The 18400-nt window shown below is 39.1% G+C and overlaps 1 protein-coding gene across 1 annotated transcript; it reads left to right on the top strand.

Moving 5' to 3' along the window:
• Nucleotides 1-97: 97 nt before the first annotated feature.
• Nucleotides 98-17828, top strand: LOC116288076 (uncharacterized). Its single transcript, XM_031694799.2, has 22 exons — nt 98-450; nt 967-1026; nt 2941-3240; nt 3740-5448; nt 5804-5965; nt 6195-6519; nt 6890-7041; nt 7448-7619; nt 7795-7896; nt 8527-8721; nt 9138-9218; nt 9921-10083; nt 10742-10908; nt 11277-11501; nt 11575-11736; nt 13747-13935; nt 14369-14604; nt 15009-15175; nt 15314-15409; nt 15705-15755; nt 16185-16793; nt 17172-17828. Exons 1-22 carry the CDS (start codon nt 400-402, stop codon nt 17378-17380), a joined length of 5583 nt encoding a protein of 1860 aa, XP_031550659.2. The 5' UTR covers nt 98-399; the 3' UTR covers nt 17381-17828.
• Nucleotides 17829-18400: the final 572 nt, after the last annotated feature.

Below are 18400 nucleotides of genomic sequence, written 5' to 3'. Positions count from 1 at the left end.
CATAGTAACTTCAAGAAGCCACTCGTACAATAGTCACTCCTGATTGGTCGATTACTTGATGGTTAACATTTGCATTTATAACTGGAAGACATACAACATGGCGAAAACTACTTTAACTGATCTCAATTTGATAACTGTATTCTATTGTTGAAAATTTCAAAGATGTGAGACGTGATTACGATCACATTGAGTAAAATAATGAGTGTAAATGTTGCTCTATCCTTTGAAGACGATGAAGAGGAAAAGTACTTCTAAAATGTCTAAAATGCTTCGTTTAATGGCAGTAAAGTGAACAAGTGGAGCTCTTGAGTACACAGTACTACACACGCAATATTCAACTCGATATCAAGGAATGAAATATAAAAAAGATATCATGAATTGTGATGCCATTTTTTGAAGATGCTGGAACAAAGTATTACCGAACCCGAAGAGCTAAGCGTTGAGAACTTGGTTAGTACCTTTTATATAAGCATTATATGTATCAGCTTGAAAATTTATTCTTATCAGTGTTTAGAAGTTAAGTAATCTTAACTGATTGTTAGCAGCATTACAGACAGTAGAAGTGAGAATTCTCACGAGTACTGCTGAAATACTCTATTTGAAATTTTTAACTATAAAGTTGACTTTCAATGTCTATGAAAGAAGGAAAGAAAAAAACTAATAGCTCTCTTTGTATTTTCCCCCTAAAGCTTATTTCATATTTCTGTTACTGTTAAACCACGATTTAGCCCTTCATATAAATGACATATAGCTGCGACTGATTTGCTACCCAGGTATACATTCATAATACCCTGGCAAGTGGCACCCCCTCCCCCCCCCCCCCCTCCACCCCCAGCATAAGGTACCCCCTTAAGAGATCTAAATCTTTAATTTCCTCATATTCAACTAGCCAGGCTTTCTATTCCATACATCTTGCAATTCGAGGTCTTCTCTCTGACATTTTTCTTCTTTTTCTTTGTTTTACAGGAAGTGTTCTTGGAAGAGCAGACATTTGTTGACTATTTCAACACATTCCTTGCCTTACCAGTAAGTCTAACACTTTATGAGAATGCTGTAAATGAAGACTCATTATTCATTAATATATATATTTACTTTAATTCAACATACATGAATACTCATCTAAACATAAATAACTCAAACATGAGGCCCTGTATTCCTCTTTCTGCATATCATCTAGTCTGCAGAGTTACCATTGACTCTCATCATCTGACACTCTACAATACTTTATCTAAACTACATGGGGGGGGAGGGGTGCTCATCATAAGGGCTCCAGATCTATGATTTGGTACCATGTACACAAATATAAAAGGACCACCAGAGTACAACCTGTAGACTTTTACAAAGTCTGCCCCCCTCTAGTTCTGTTTGTCATTTGCTATGCTCAACAAACGTGATGTCAACAAATTAACGAAGCAAGGGTTAGAAAGTCGGTATCTCCTAGAACGTTTATCAGTCAATAAGATACCTGAGGTTAGGGAATGAAAGTTGAAATAACATAATATTACTTTGGGAACATCTTCCGGTCATGACTTCTGTCACCTAGCAAAGAGGGTTATGAAGGGGGAGTCACAATCCCATTTCCCAGCCCAAATTTTGACCAAAACCCATTGTCCAAGCCAATGTTTTTCCCATATCTCAATCCCATTTCCATTTTTTGTTTGTTTTTTGTTCGTAAATACCATTCCATTCCCAGTGCATAAAATTACATTTTCCCAGCCCCAAGAGTCAAATCTCAGCTCCAATTTTATCCCTTCAGGACTCTTGGACTGCAGACCTGATTGATACCTTTAGGGGTAGAATTGGATTGGGACAATTGGACAGGCTGTTAGTCCTATTTCCAAACCTAGTATTTTAAAGTTAGAAATTAGTTTGAATATTCACAATATTGCCTTTCATTATTTTATTTTATTTTGGAAAACATGGGATTCCATAAACTGAGGGATTGGACTGGACTCTGGTTAACTGGATCTTGGATGAAAAAAAATCATCGAATTTTGAGGTTTTGAAAGAGTAGAAATAATCTTTATGTATAAAACAAACATTTCCAACGTCTAGAATTTGATTTATGCTTCTAGATTCTGAGTTTTGAAAGATTTTTTATTTTGGAAAATCAGGAACCGAGCATAGGTGGACTGGACTGGACGTCGGTTTACTGGATCGTGCGGATCGTAAACGTTTTTTTACCCCGAATTTGCAGCTTTTATGCTATAATTTTTATTTTGATATTCATAACTAGTAATTATATGTTGAAAACTTTCAAGAAATAAAGATTTAATTTTTTTCATAATTAGTGGAAAGTGTAATGGATATCAGACCACAAACATTTTTGCCTGACCAACATTTTTGATTGACCAACAGTCAATCAATAAAGTATTTTTGAGAGTTGTATGTGTAACCAAAGACTATTAATAAAGAAATCATGTTTTCCTGAGGTTTTACGTTTTCCACTTGTAGTTGAACCAATGTCATTGACAGCCAAACACATGTAAATTTTGTTATATTTTTAATTTCAATGTATTTTTATTAACATTTCCTCGATTGCTGCTAAATTTTCTGGAGATTCTTATAGGAATCAAGTAAAAGCTTCTTGTAGTACCTCGTTTACGAAATTATTATAATTTGTACTAAAAATGCTCAACACTTCATAATAGAGTGTAGTTCACATGACGTCACAGTGGCCATGTTGGTATACCAAAACAAAACGTTTGCTATCCTCCGGGACTTGTACTCTATTTTTATTCAAGAAGTGTGTAGAAAGTTTCTATTGTTTGGTTTACCAATATGCCTGCCTTCCCACGTGAGTGAAAACGCTCAATATTTACTTCTTTCTCTAGGAAAAAATACTAGTAAAAAAGCATTTTTTGGCACACAAGTCAAGCATGCAAACCGAGTGAGTTTTTATATTAATCATTGCTGTTATTATTCGTCTTCCTCGTTTAGTGTTTTGCAGAACGTCTGTTTTACAACAAAGAGTTCGCCCAGTTTGAAGAATTTATAGAAAGGCTCGCTGACGACGTAGGAGCAGGTGATGCTCATGCAGCATCGCAGCTAAGAAAACTGACTCATTTTAAAGGAACGATCTACAATGTGACAAATAACCAGTCAAGAATAGGATACTACGTCATGGTGCTCGATAAAGCTCAGGGGCTTGATTATGTGAAGAAGTATAGAGTACCTTTGTTTCTTAGAAGCGAGTTGTATGCGGAGTATAAACTGACGATGGTGCTTTCCACTGTACAGGTTTGTAGCTAGTTTTTTGTTAGAATCGTTTCCGGTAAATATCAACGAGGTTTTTTGGGGGGAGGGGGACGCTGAAATGCTCTACAAAGTGCAGTAGCAACAACAAAACAATAACAACACCAACAATAACAAACAATAACAAAAACGACGACGACAACTGAGCTTGAAAGCTACGGCAACAATGAAAAAAACAACACCAACAACAAAAACGAAAACAGCAGACACAGCAACAAACTGAAAAATAGCAACACGACAGCAACATCGAAACAACAACAACAACAACAACAACAACAATAATAACAGCAAGGTTATGTAAAGATACAGACACGGTGCAACATTGCATGCAATCAAGAGACCAACATTCGAACAATTTTAGACCGTGTGTCTGCGCCTTAACAAACTTGTGCAGCATAAGCATCACTACAATGATGACTTTTCTTCCAGATTTTGCACAAATTCTTTCATAATGTTTTTTATTTTTCCATTGGTCTTTCTGTAGTCTACATTCCTGGGTGACTTCAGGATGGACGAAGAGTTCAGCATCGTAGCAAGCACAACCATTAGCAACCGAAAACGAAGCGCTGTAAGCTTCAACTTAAGCAGCCCCGACCGTGAGGACTTCAGCTCCTTAGGAGAACGAAGCACAGCAGATTCGCCGCACATTCGCACACTCGACGATACTTTTTCAGCCTGGAATGACTCTTTTAGGCGAGCAGACAGTCGAGGAAGTTTGTATAGTTACGCTGGAGGTAGTCAGTTCTCAAGAACTCCAGATATCGTATTTGAAGATGGATCTGAGTCAAGTACGACTTCGTCTTGTGAGAATGATAAAGAAACCGATTCACGACCTTCATCTCGTATGAGTTTTGTAAGCAATGTTTCTGGTGTGTCTGCTAATTCCGTTTCAATATCAAATGCTGGATCTGTCAAGTCAATCGAAAGTGAAGGAAGCATTCGCTGTGTTGGAGAAAAAAGACCTGAGCCAAATTCACAGATATCTGGAGAAAATATAACTGAAGATAAAACTATGGAAAATGAGAATGCAACAGATAGTAATGATGTTTTAAATGAAGACTTTAAGAAAAGCATTTCAAACGAAATTTTTGCAGAAATTTCGCACGACAAGTCTACTATGCACAAAGAAAACTCAAAAGAAAAAGAAGTTGGGTTTTCTAACGGTGATAAAGACTTGAGAGAAAGCGTAGACTTTGACAACACTTTAAGCAGAAAAAATGAAAGTCAAAATATTGTGGATGATTCCGAAACGGGTGAAATTTCGAAAAAGAGCGAAACTTTTGCTCCCGAGCAACAGAAGGAAAGAGTTAAATCACTTCCTTCGTCACCAGAATCTTCAGCGAGAGAAAACGCTGAGGTGCTAGAAAATGAAGGAATGACTTCTTTAAAATCATCTCGCATATCTTCTGCTCCATCTAAAGGAGATGAAAAACAAATGATTGAAGCAGAAATTATTTCGCGGCCTTCAGAAGCAAAGGAAGAATTGGTTGAAAACGAAAAACTAGTCGAGATGCCAAAAAGTCAACCATCTACGAGTAATTCCGATTTCAGTAGTGAAGTCTCGATACCAATAATCGTGTCTGACGATGGACATTCGGGAACAGCCGACGAAGTATCGATTAAAGACAGAAGTTTTTCAATTGCTACGAAAGAACACGAAAATTCAAAAACTGATCGAACAGAAACGACCAATGGGATACCGAGTATGACTGAGAATGAAGTAGAAGAAGGAAGAATAGGAAAAAGGCCTAGAAACATAGGAAGTGGTGATTCATCAAACAGAGATATTACGTCGGTACAAGAAGAAGATGAAGACAACGAAAGCGAAGATAAGAAATCCGAAAAACTAATTGACCTTACAAATGTAGGCGATGAAGGAGAACTAGGGTCTGAAGATCCTAACCTGGACGTTGAAACTGGTAGCCAATACACACTGAAAGGAATACAGGGGATTCTGAATGCAAGACGGAGAGTCAGTATCGCTGCTACGTCAGTAGGGTTTGATTTAGATGATATAGACGGTTTAGATGATGATGATTGGTGTGAGGAGGATAAGCCTTATGACCTGTCTACGAAGGAAGGATTGGACGAGTTTAAGGAGTTTTTGTTGGGCACTAATGGCGAGAAGTTTTTGAGATTCTGGATTGAAGTGGAATGTGCGAAATATGTGGAAGACGATTCCGAGACACAAATGTAAGTTATTTTAAAACAAACATGTCGGGGGCGCATATCTATGAATCCCAATGGGAGAACCTACGTAGCAAGCAGCTGATGTAATGTATTTATAAAAATACAATGAATCAGGGCCTGATACAATAGATAGACGACCAAAAAGATTTTCTGAATACATTACATGTACATCAATTTAGTGTTATGTTGTGTGATTTCTAATGAGGGTTGAAGTCAGTTCTTAGTTACCTTAACAAACCAACCTACCCTCCCCTCCCCTTCCCCTAAACACATGCACATTAAGATGACATACACAATGACAGGCTGGTGTAAGAGTGTCCTCTGTAAAGTCTCCTCACTCAGATATTTCTAATTACAGCATAACTCGAACGATCATTGAGAAGTACTGGAAGACAGGATCGCTGTATGAACTGTCACGTGATGTCAAGAGAAAGCTTGGGTTGGAAGACTCGTCTAAAGTGACGTACACGAAAATTATGGATGAACATTATAAAGTATTAGACCCGATTATGAATTATTGGTAAGTTTCATGGTTTCATGTTTCATCCCTCCATTCATCTATCCTTCCATCCATCCATCCATCCATCCATCCATCCACCCACCCACCCACCCACCCATCCATCCATCCATCCATCCATCCATCCATCCATCCATCCATCCATCCATCCATCCATCCATCATCCATCCATCCATCCTCTTCCTTCCCAGGAATCCCTCCATTCAGTGGTTGTATCCTTTCTATCCATCAGGTGTCCTCGCTTCACAATGCACCAACAAAACAGATCCGATAGCCAAGCATTAGACTACGTGCGCCTCATGGCTGAGAGACCCAGAACAGCCGTAAGAAGTGAGAACGACTCAACCAGCTTAGCACAGGAACCTGACGCGTGTGGGATGTCCCAGATGACGTACAAAAAACAGCTGATCAGACCTAAAAGCTGTAGGACCCAGGGAGGGGAGGGAGAGTCGAGACCAATCACAGCCAAGCAGAAACTGAGGGCCAAGTCTGCTCATCCGAGACTGATACCAGCTACCACGCCTGTTAATACTAATGCAAGCACAATACAGTTACAGGTAAGAATGATGATGATGCATGGTGAGAATGATGATGATGCATGGTGAGAATGATGATGATGCATGGTGAGAATGATGGTCATCATGATGGTCAGTGTTGGTATATCATATGTTAATAACGACCATTATATCTCATTTATCATGCTTTCTGCTTAAAGCATTCTGGTAGAAAAGATATTTTTTACATGCCCTACGATGGGTGGTTCTCTCAATTACATCTAATATGCAGCCCGTAAAGTCCTCCACTGATCATAAATTTAAAGGGCTTTGACACAACTGTGAAATGCGTGATATAAGAACCTCTTATTATCATCATCATCATCATCATCATCATTATTATTATTATTATTATTATTATTATTATCTCTAGAACGTTACAGCTCCAATTCGTAAGAGCTGTGGCTTCATGCTGAACCAACCACTGTCCTTCCAAGGTCACCACCAACCAGACTACGCATCGTCTGTTAGACTCTACATTAAACCCGTGCCTACCCCTGACGGGAAATTAACAAAACTTTTAGGGTAAGCTCTTGTAATAGTTACCAGTGAGGTATAGAAAACCAGTGATCAATTTCCTTATACGTTTTGATAGAAATTGCAATGTTTTACTGCAGTGCAAATTTGCCGCGATAAAATGTGCAATGTTTTCTGTTGGTAGTTAATTAATTCCTTCCCTTTTCATGATTACATTATGCGTGTCCAGAACAACCAAAGTCGTCTAGGGTATTGGCGCGGTGTCCGTCAATCAAAAAAATACTACTCAGACTTTTAGCAATTTGGCTAATACAAGTCATATATGAGTATTGGTTTAGAAAAGCATTTTAAAAGAAAAATCAGAGACAGAAATATTGGACGGAGGTCGTCCAAACGTCGAAAAGTCATATGATAATTATATGAAAATGGAATATAAGGTCAATTTTCATCTTAGGCGCCTTCAGCGGACCGCGGTAAGAACAGAAGCACCCCAGCAAGTAAAGAACAGTGAGGAGGAAGAAGTGAACACTGGTAGTGATGAGATCAACTCACTGATTGAGGGATTAATATTAGAGAGACAAACTGGAGGCTACTTTCAGAAGGCTATTCAAAATATGGGAAATAAGGTATGTTATTTATTACTCTATTTACATCGATTCTTATTCAATATACAGTAGAGTAGACCCTCTATTAAGCGACCTCTCTAGGGGATTTGTCAAGTGGACGTTAAACAGAGGTTGGCCGCTTTATAGAAATAGATGTTGCTCGCTTGTAACCTATTTTCATTTTGCTATGTTTTAGTTATGGATAGATTGTCTATCTTTCTGGAAATCCCTTCAAGAATACAACGCTTTGTTCTTTGCTGATTCCTTGAATCCTTCCACGCTGTCCAGTAAAGCAATGGTATGTCAAGAATTATTTCCAGGGTTATCTTAAGGTCGGACAAACAGTACAACGTTGCTGGGGACTGAGCATTCGAGGAATGTCAAACGTAGCAACGTTTCCAGTCAGCAGGACACAGAAAAACCGCATTTCATTGACTGAGAAGACCAAGCCATTGCAGTGTTGTAGCTTGTTTTCATACGATGAAACTTGGTGAACTCAACTTTGCTTCCAAAAATTCCAGAGTTCGATACACAGTGCAATATCGTGAACGTTTGCAGTCGTGTTCCAACAGAACCCCTTTTTTGAGACTGGCCCAGGGAGAATCTCAACCGCGAAAGTACAAAATCATTTTACCTTGTGTCCACCTCTCCAGGCTACAACTGTTCCCCAACATTTGACCACTCTTTACACTGCTACGTACTGATCGAGACAACAGTCGCAACAGGGAAATAGGGCAATACGAGTCGGTCAATCAGATAATACAAAGGTACCGACCAATTTATTTGATTGACGGAAGTGTATTGCCCAATTTCTTCGTTGCGACCGTTGTCTCGATCAGTGCGTAACAACGAAAGGATTGGTAGTGTACGTGTTCTTTAGGGAGGTGAATACTACGGGGTATTGATTTAATCGACTTGTTTCTTGCAGTTGATGTATGCCAGGTACGTGGTACCGAGTGGTGCACAGTGCATCGGAGTCAGTAAAGACATCGAAAATCAGGTTTTCAAGCAGGTTGACCCGCCCTACGAAGAACTGTTTGATGGGGTGGAAGACCACGCCCTACACTGTCTACTCGAGCCATGGAAGCAACTCAAAGAACAGGGAAAGGATGATTATAGCACGGTAAAGGAATATTTAAAAAAAACGTCCTATATACTATCAAATGTATTATTATGCCGTACCGTGACCGTGACGGTGTCATGCCTGAGTATTTTCATTGGATGAGCAGTGATAGGTGTGCGTCCTGTGATCGATTTAAATGATGGTGTCAATTCCATACCGTGACCGTGTCATGCCATTGTAGTAATGAGCAGTAAATCAGTAACACTAGACTTGATCTTTGTAGATTGATTGATCATCTGTGACTTGATTAACTTATTGGCTAATAGACTGTTTGGGTTCCAGTTTAGTCAAGGTTATCTGACATGCACAGTCGTTAGCGACGGCCGATTTACACGGAGCAGTTTATGTCGTCAACATATTGCGCGCGCCTTTGTAAACTGGCCTCAACGACTAAAACATTTTACTATCTGCTTCAGATCCCCATCGAACAAAAACTGCGTCATATTGAGATCAAAGTAATGCAGAAGAGACGACAAAGTGTCATTCAAACACACGAGGTAAAGTATAATAAGATCAATATAATAAGATCATTTTGATATTCTATTCTATCGTCTGAAAACGATCTTCTGTTTATAAGGATTTGAAGACCGACCGGTCAGCCTTTTATTTATCTGACGGATGAAACCCAAAAAGACAAGCGACCAACTGACCGACCAACCGACCGACCAACCGACCGACCAACCGACTGACGACCGATTGACCAATCGACTCACCAACCAAGTGACTGACCGATTGACCGATTGTCTGACTAATTCATCGACCACCTGACTGACTTACTATATTAGACGAGTAAACAGTATAACATCAATAGCAGATAAGGAAGACCAATTTAGGTAAAAGTTTAATGTAAAACTAACATCGGGGAAAGAACGCCTTTAATCACTTTTTGCTGCATTTAAGGTCGATAGAGTCCTCTATAAAACAGTGCACGAGAAAAATTCAAGCAAAACAATCAGTACAATATTTTATTTGCGTGCCTTTGTTTTGCTATATATAATTTTCTTATGATCCTCCGGTAGCTCACTGAGCATGCGCAATATAGAAATACTGCTAAATTGGGCTCCCTGTGTGGGAGCCAGTTAGTCCGAGAAGGGAAATAATTGCGTGAGCAAAATCACTACAAACTGTAAGATGGCTCTGGTTTTTGGGATCCCTGTGAAAAGAGTCGTGTTTAACAGTCCTTGTCGTTATTACTTCAGCACGATGGAATCGATGAAGATATCGAAAAAGAAAAGATTTCAATAGAAGAAGCAAGTCGCCCGATGCCCGTCCCGAAGGATGGATTTTCCTTTGAGACCTTGATAAGGAATAGAAATGAAGTGGAACACTTTAGAGAATTCTTAAGTAAAAAACACACCAAAGGTACGACATGATGTTAAGAACCTAATTAAGAACCTAGTTAACCTAATTTAACACTAAATACTATTTATATAAGAACCTGTTTAGGCTAACTTGAAAAAACCTAGGTTCTTATATGCGGGTTTTTACTGTACCTGTTATTATTGTAGGCTGGTAATGAGATTCATTCAGCTGATTGATACCAAGCAATAGAATACTCTCTGGTTGACACCACATGATGACGGGCAGTGTTTGTCTATCATTGTAGGCTGGTATTGAGATTCTTGAGATTTATTCAGCTGATTGATACCTAGCAATAGAATACTCTCTGGTTGATAGCACTTGACGGGCAGTGTTTGTCTATCATTGTAGGCTGGTATTGAGATTCATGAGATTTTTTCAGCTGATTGATACCTAGCAATAGAATACTCTCTGGTTGATAGCACTTGACGAGCAGTGTTTGCCTGTCATTGTAGGCTGTATGGTAATGAGATTCATGAGATTTATTCAACTGGCTGATACCAGGCAATAGATTATTCTCTGGTCCATAGCACATGACGGGCAGTATTTGCCTGTCGTTGTAGGCTGTCAATGAGATTTTTGGGATTCGTTCAGCTGATTGCTACCAAGCATTACGAGGAAATGAGAATCTATTGCTCAGCTGCTGATATTTTTTTTCAAGGAATCAAGGATCTGATGGCCTGGACCGACATGGAGACACTTCGACGCATTCCTCGATTCATGGACGAAAAGCGCGACCAAAAGGCAAAAGACGTTAAATCTTCTTGGCTTACCAAAAATTATTTCTTTGGTAACGATAGCCCTGCTACACGAGAGGGACAAGATCTGGTAAGCGCTTACTATCAAATCTTCATAATGATAGTCGTTGAAACTTTTTATTTGGAGCTCGCAGCTTAAGTACAGCCGGAGAAATTAAAGATATTCTCCGATGAGTGCGCACTTATTCAGCGAAAGGCTCTTATAAGGAAATTCCCCACCCCAACCTAAATGGCAAACATATGCTAAAAGAGGTCATTTCACACAGGTTTTTACATAAGGATTTATCCATCGGATAACGCTATCCACCCTATGTTCAACCGGGCCCTGAACAACAGTGGTTCAGAATTTTTAAGTCAGAGCTCAAACTTCCCCACCCTCACCTCCCACAGAGCCATTTTATTTTTACATTTGATGTGTTTTAAATGTCACTTCTTCAGATCATGAGCATTAATGGCAACCGCGTCATCAAGGAACGCCCAACAACACCCGTCATTTCCGAAGCTCAAAAGTTTGTGCGCGCGCGCATTGAAAGGCGTTGGTTGATGCTGTTCAAACAGACCGCGGAGTTCATGGAACGACAGAAACCACGTGTGACGGCACCGGAAGTGGTCGAAGATGTTATGCTTAAGAGAAGACTACAGAGAAGCGAAGCAGCCTGGAAGGTGGGGGCACAAATGAGAAAAAAGGGTTTATTTACAAAGCTATCTACTAATCGATATCTTCTCGGTTTTCCAGATTCTCAACAGTCGTTGGGTTTCATCATCACGTGATGTTGTTGCTTTGCGCACGTGCCTGCTCAACCCACAGTCGTGCGCGGAATTCAGGACGTTTGTTGCTTTGAAGGGAGACACGTTTGAGAATGACGTGGATTTTTGGCTTGAAGTGCAAAAGTTCAAGGTTGGTGTTAGTAGATATGAAGTACCAATCCTCCCCAAGGTGGATCGTGGATCAGGGTGGATCGTGGATCAACCCAGCCCCCCCCCCCCCCTCCATCGGGGTCCTTACAGAGGTGACGTCATGGCTATTCTTACTACCCCGTGTTTTTAGTCATGTCTGTTTTTAGTTTGCTGGATTGTATTTTAGTTCTCGCGGCACCTGCTTGGATATTGTCTTTTTTATTGTTGAACAAAACAACAACATATTTTCCAAACAATCGATAACAAGCTACCAATTTGAATACTGATGGTCTAAGTATTTTTCTCTAGAATGATTATTTATAAAATAGAGGACCTCTGAAGCCTAATCTTTAACGCTTAAATACATTTATGTTACAAAATTTCTCTCAGGGGCTGCTATAGCGCAGGCGGTAAATCGCGAAAATTCAATCTAAAGATAATAAGTTCAAATCCTAATGTTAGGCAATTATCCAAGCTCAAGACTTAGGTAAATATTACATAGTTTAGAATAAGAGAAATTAGATTAAGGCTAGCGCATACCGTCCTACGCTTCAAGCAGTCCCTTTTGCGAAATGAACATAACTTTAATGTTTTTAGTTTTATATCTCCGTACTTGGATAAAGAAAACGCAAAGATTGTTTTATGAACTTTTTATTATTTACTAAACAAATCTTATGTACAATGATGTTAAATACCAACACCGGGGTAGTAAGAATAGCCATGACGTCACCTCTGTAAGGACCCCGATTTAGGTATTTCAAGCAACGATCTCCTAACGGTTAGGTATTTCAAGTAACGATCTCCTAACGATTAGGTATTTCAAGTAACGATCTCCTAACGGTTCGGTATTTCACGTAACGATCTCCTAACGATTAGGTATTTCAAGTAACGATCTCCTAACGGTTAGGTATTTCATGCAATAAACTCCTAACGATTAGGTATTTCAAGTAACGATCTCCTAACGGTTAGGTATTTCAAGTAACGATCTCCTAACGATTAGGTATTTCAAGTAACGATCTCCTAACGGTTCGGTATTTCACGTAACGATCTCCTAACGATTAGGTATTTCAAGTAACGATCTCCTAACGGTTAGGTATTTCATGCAATAAACTCCTAACGATTAGGTATTTCAAGTAACGATCTCCTAACGGTTAGGTATTTCAAGGTACGATCTCCTAACGGTTAGGTATTTCAAGTAACGATCTCCTAACGATTAGGTATTTCAAGTAACGATCTCCTAACGGTTAGGTATTTCAAGTAACGATCTCCTAACGATTAGGTATTTCAAGGTACGATCTCCTAACGGTTAGGTATTTCAAGGTACGATCTCCTAACGGTTAGGTATTTCAATTAACGATCTCCTAACGATTAGGTATTTCAAGTAATAAAAACACGGGGTAGTAAGAATAGCCATGACGTCACCTCTGTAAGGACCCCGATGGAGGGGGGGTGGGGGGTTGTTCCACGATCCACCCTTTTCCACGATCCTCCTGGCGCAGGATTGGCACTTCATATCCACTGGTGTTCCCCCATTTATCTCTTCAATAAAACTTTGAAATTTTATCGATACTCTAAAATAACTGTGGGTTGCTTAAACCCTGGGCACGATTAACTCACAAATCGAACCCTGTCACAGCCTCTGGGCTAATGAAAGTCGAGCATGGCTGTATACACTCACAGATCGAATTGGAATTTAGCTTGTGTAAGTTTTTCGGAGGAAAAAATCCCTTGAATCAAGGCAGAGCCCTAACAAACTATTCTCACGAGAATCCAGAGGTGGGAGACGAGAGCACTGTACTGCTGCTATGTAAAAGAAGTATAGATTACGTAATAATATACACTTTGCCTCCTTATATATATATATGCTCATGTTAATTAAGGTACTCATTTTATAAATGGTGTTTCATTTTGCACAACTGCTCACTTTAAGGAGGGCAAGGGTCACGTGACATGATAGTGTAAGTCGCTCATTACCTAATAATGTGACGTATATTTCTTGATTTCGTTACAGGATCTGTGCCATGCGCATGCGCAAGAAAGCTTCGTTCGCCGTAAGGTCCAAGCAATCACAGATTGTTACTTGAATTCTGCCATCGCGCCTGAACTACAAATAGACATTCCAATCGAAATGGCGGAAAAACTACTGGAGAAACTAACAGGAAGACTAACGATGCACCCTTACATCTTCAGAGAAGCACAGGTATTTGGAATTATTTTGTTCCATGTTTCATTGTCTTTTCTTTCTTCGTTCTTTGCCAGATTGCCTCTTTATCTCCTTCCTTCTTTCTATTCTGCATATTTGTTTTTCCTTAGATTCTGTACAATTTGCACTTCTTTCAATCTCTCTTATTCTTTCAAATCTCAACGCCTCAAACCTTCCCACACATCTACTCTAATCTTGTTTTCCCAATTCGTTCGTAAAATATGATAAAATAAATGTCTTTTCTTTCTCATTTTTCATATTTTCCTTCGCTCTTCTTTGTTTTCCGTCGTATCTATTTCTCTCCCTTACCAGAACTTTTCCTAAGAATCCCCTAATGTACCTCGTTTTTATTTCTAAGGTCTATGGCTAGAAATACCCACCTTACTCGTTCAGCTTCTGATTTCTGTTTGTTGTTAATTGTTATATATAGATGACAGTGTTTCGGATTCTCTTCAACCATTGGAAGGAGTTCATCACCTATCGAAGTAAGCTGCCTGCAGACAAATCCCTGTTGGATCACCTACAAGAGAAGTTGACTGCACAACGTGCTGAAACCAAGGCCAAGCGAGAAGCCAGTGAAAGGCGGAGACTGGCGAGGCTGAGCGCTGAAAGGAAGAAGAAAGAAAAGGAAGAAAGAGAAAAGAAACGCATGGAGGATTTGGCAAGGTGTTTTACCGATATATTTGTTGTAGAATCGATACATCCAATGACTGAAAATAACTAGTATGAATCTCGCGTTCTGATTGGTTGGGTGCACGTGCATTACGAGAGAACACAGCACGAGCGCGCACTTCCTATTTCGTCATTCTTGTCCAAATTAACGGCTACCCTAATTTGTATTTCCTAAAAGGAATAAAACACTTTCTCGCTGTGCTGTGTGGAGTTATTAAAGCACTTGGGGGTTGGCAGGACACTAGAGAAGTGTTGAGAAGCACTTCACTACGCCTCGTGCTTCTCCTAACACTTGTCTCGCGTTCTGTCAATCCTCCTTTATAATTGCACACGCTGATTACACGAGCGAGTTTTTTATTTCGTTACTAGTACTCACACTTTCTTTCCTCTCTTTGCAGTCTGTTTAGTATCGACACAGCCTCGGTGTTTTATTCCGAGGTGGAGGATGAGATGAATTCATGGTATTACTCGAAGCACGTGGTAGAACAAGAACGACAAGAACACATCAAAAGACTAAAAGAACAGGGACTAGAAATACCTCCTGAGTTGCTCCTCGAAGAGAAAGGTACTATTCTAAGTAGCATGGTTGTATGGCCGTCTCGCGCGCTTTATTGCTGCCCGCGGGACTGACCCTAATCCACTGTTTTTCCATTTCATGAGGGCAACCAAAAATGTTTTAACCATGTTGCTCTCTTGTTTTTAGAGGAAACAAAAAGCCGTCGATCACTTCTCTCAAGCATAAAGCCGATTGGTCAGGACGGTAAACCAATCAAAGACAAGAAGCGGCAAAGCATGTCAGGTACGTCATTACATTCACTGGGGTGGTATCTTTATCAGAAAATATTTTCCATTTATAAAACTCGCTGTGATCCTTGACTGCGGACTCATTTGCACATGTTCATTCTCGTCGAGTCTTAGAGTGAATCCTTCATACAACGTACACAACACAATACAATGACATTTTACTCGTGGAAAAACGTAGTTTACAGAAATTAAATGACGGTGATAGACACAAATTCTGTAAAATTTTGGACGAATAATTTAGTAATTCCAAATATTTAGCCAATGGAAAAAATATTTTTTTGATTCTCCAGTGCAAGGTGGGATAAGCGATAAAGAAGAAAGTGAGAAAGACGGCCCCAAAGGTAAGAATTTACCATGTTGCTATGGCGACATGTCACGTGATTTTTAAAAAACTGTCCCACACAAGACCATGTAAAAGCTTTTTTCTTTTTCAATACATGAAATCGATGAACATGATACATTGTTGAACCCATAACTTGTTTGGTTCAACAACCGTGTCGGTTCGTACCCCAAACTAGACCATAATACAGTATGTTTACGGTAGTAAACTCATGTGGAAGTACGTGAACAGAACGACGTAATACACACAATATACGAACCAATACACTACACTATCGTATTCCATTTGGACATATATTTATAACCATGATTTGCAATCTCAAAAAGTGTAGTATAGTATAAATTACATGATTTAAGTCACTTAAATCTTTTTAAAAAGACTGGAAGAGTGTTAAAAGTGTTAAAAACTTTTTAACCATTGTCTTTGTTAGGACTTCAAGCAAAGCTTTTACAAAACCTTAAGAAGCAGTACGCAGGTCAGACGACCGCGTCGCTGTTGCCAGGGCGACGGGGATCGACCCTATCCGTAGCGCTGTCACTACGAAGGAACTCCAATATGTCACGAAAATCCGACAAAGTGAGCATCCAAGAGGAAAAAAATTCTTCTGAAACTAAAGATACTGATAAAGATCAACAAGAGGATGCCAAAGAAGGCGAATCGAAAACAGCTGAAAAAGATGGAAAATCAAGGATTAAAGCCAAGCAAGAGATACCCAAAGTATTGGTTGATGAGATCCAAGTGATTCCAGATGAAAGCACCGATGATGACCGTGATGACGATGACAAAAGGAAATTCACCCAACAAGCGAAGTTACTAGGGTCTAGAGGACAACGAAACAAGCGATTATTACAACCAGCTGGCAAAGGATCACGGGTCAAAAAAGGGGTACCCTTAGACGCTATTTCGTGTATTAGTGATTATAGTATGATTAGTAATATTGATTATCAGCATGTAAAGAAGAGCAAAGTAGCACAGAGGTCTGGGGCTGCTACTCCGTTGACGTTCAAGTCTCTCAAAGATTTCACCAACTCGCCTGAAGGTATTTGTTTGATAGAATTATCTCCGTCTTGAAGTGAACTTAACCCCTAACTCAATATGTTTAATATTGATTTTACATGAAGTGAACATTTGAATGGTAAAATGTTTGTATTTTATTTTATAGTAGCATGCCTCCTATGACATCACAAAGAATAAACCTCGATATCCCAAGATGCATCACTCAAATCGTATGAAAATATTCACCTCATATTCACCATTCAAGTATTCACCTCATGTAGAATCAATATTGAAAATATTAAATCAGGGGCACTTTAAGTTAGCCAGCCGGCCTTTTTGGTTTTATTCAAAAAGGTTTACAAATTTCCGTTTGTGATAAAGCAAAGATTTCGATATTTAGTGCGCATCGTTTATTTTGCAGGTGCGCCTCTTGCCATTCCATTACCGCTGGTCAGAATCACCTCCGCTTCACATAAAGATGGTTCAAAAGACGATACCTCACAAGTCGATCCTGGAACTAAAACTCGTAACATTCTGTCTTCAACAAAACCAAGAATGAGCTCCGCTAAGCGGAAAGCACTGGAGGCGAAGAAAAGAGACAGTGTTGTTCCGGATGTGATTGTAAATTGATTCTAGTGTGAGGCACGATAGAAAATATTTATGAGAATAACATAAATAATCTCCAAGATTTTTAGATGTAATACTGCGAGATACCCTTCCATTTTTCTTGGTTTCTATTCGTAATCCGTCCCTCGTCCCCGCCCCCTACCCCTAGGGGGACTCGAAGCTCGGCCCTAGTCTTCGCTTGGCCCGCTTGACCCTAAAAAAATACCGTGAATAACATTCTGCTTTCTGCACCAGTCGTGAATATAATCGACAATAAATATTTATTCTCAGTTAGTTTTTTATATTAATAATTAAAGTATTTAACATATCGTCCGACTGAACGATATGGCTACAAAGTAAAAGAAGGTTCGAGTCGTATTATGTTTTAATAAGAATGAAAGAAAAATCAAGTAATTATTTGAACTCTAATTTATAGTAAGAATGAAAGAAAAATAAAGAAATTAATGATTTATCCAGGTATAATATTATATAAATATTACTTAATTCTGCCGCTGCATATTAATATCAAGATGAGAATTGACTTCGAACATTAACAGTAAATAGCTTGGTTAACCGAATGAGGACTAGCAAAAATACTGCGTGCTGCACTAGGAAAGGTCCTGGATACTAGTTCCATTACGCGCATGCGTGCGCGCGCATGATTATGACGTTATAGTTATTCAATTACTCTTGTCTAATTGAAAGAGTTTCGGAATTCGTACGAAAACTAGAGCAAAATACTGATAGTGTAAAGCGTTTCAAACATTGAATATGATATTTTTAGTTATCAAATTCCTTGCCATTTTGGAAGAAGGTAAGTTTGCAACGTTCACAAGAATCTGAGCATTTTAGTCTAGAAGGAAATAAAGGCAAAAAAAAGAAAGAAAAGAATTATAAAAAAGGAATCAAAAAGGGAAAACAGTTAAACACAAGTAAAGAAACAGAAAAATAGAAGAAGAAAGCTAAGCGGGCAAAAGAAAGGGAAAAAAAGGAAGGAAATAAAATGAATTGGACCATTAGTGAAAGAAGTTCTTTGGTAGATTA

This window comes from Actinia tenebrosa, unplaced genomic scaffold (genome assembly GCF_029948245.1).
Source record: "Actinia tenebrosa isolate PJP-AT-01 unplaced genomic scaffold, QUT_ActTen_1.0 PGA_scaffold1__47_contigs__length_23844297, whole genome shotgun sequence".
Lineage (NCBI taxonomy): Eukaryota > Metazoa > Cnidaria > Anthozoa > Actiniaria > Actiniidae > Actinia > Actinia tenebrosa.
The sequence above is the reverse complement of the archived record's forward strand: the minus strand, read 5'-3'. Positions and strand labels throughout refer to the sequence as shown.

What these genes read in the sequence shown, in the direction of transcription:
- LOC116288076 (XM_031694799.2), top strand. Translation starts at nt 400, where the DNA reads ATGCTGGAACAAAGTATTACCGAACCCGAAGAGCTAAGCGTTGAGAAC. An exon ending in AGCTAAGCGTTGAGAACTTG is followed by an intron (nt 451 to 966) that starts GTTAGTACCTTT and finishes TTTGTTTTACAG; the next exon opens with GAAGTGTTCTTGGAAGAGCA. An exon ending in ACATCTTCAGAGAAGCACAG is followed by an intron (nt 13,936 to 14,368) that starts GTATTTGGAATT and finishes TGTTATATATAG; the next exon opens with ATGACAGTGTTTCGGATTCT.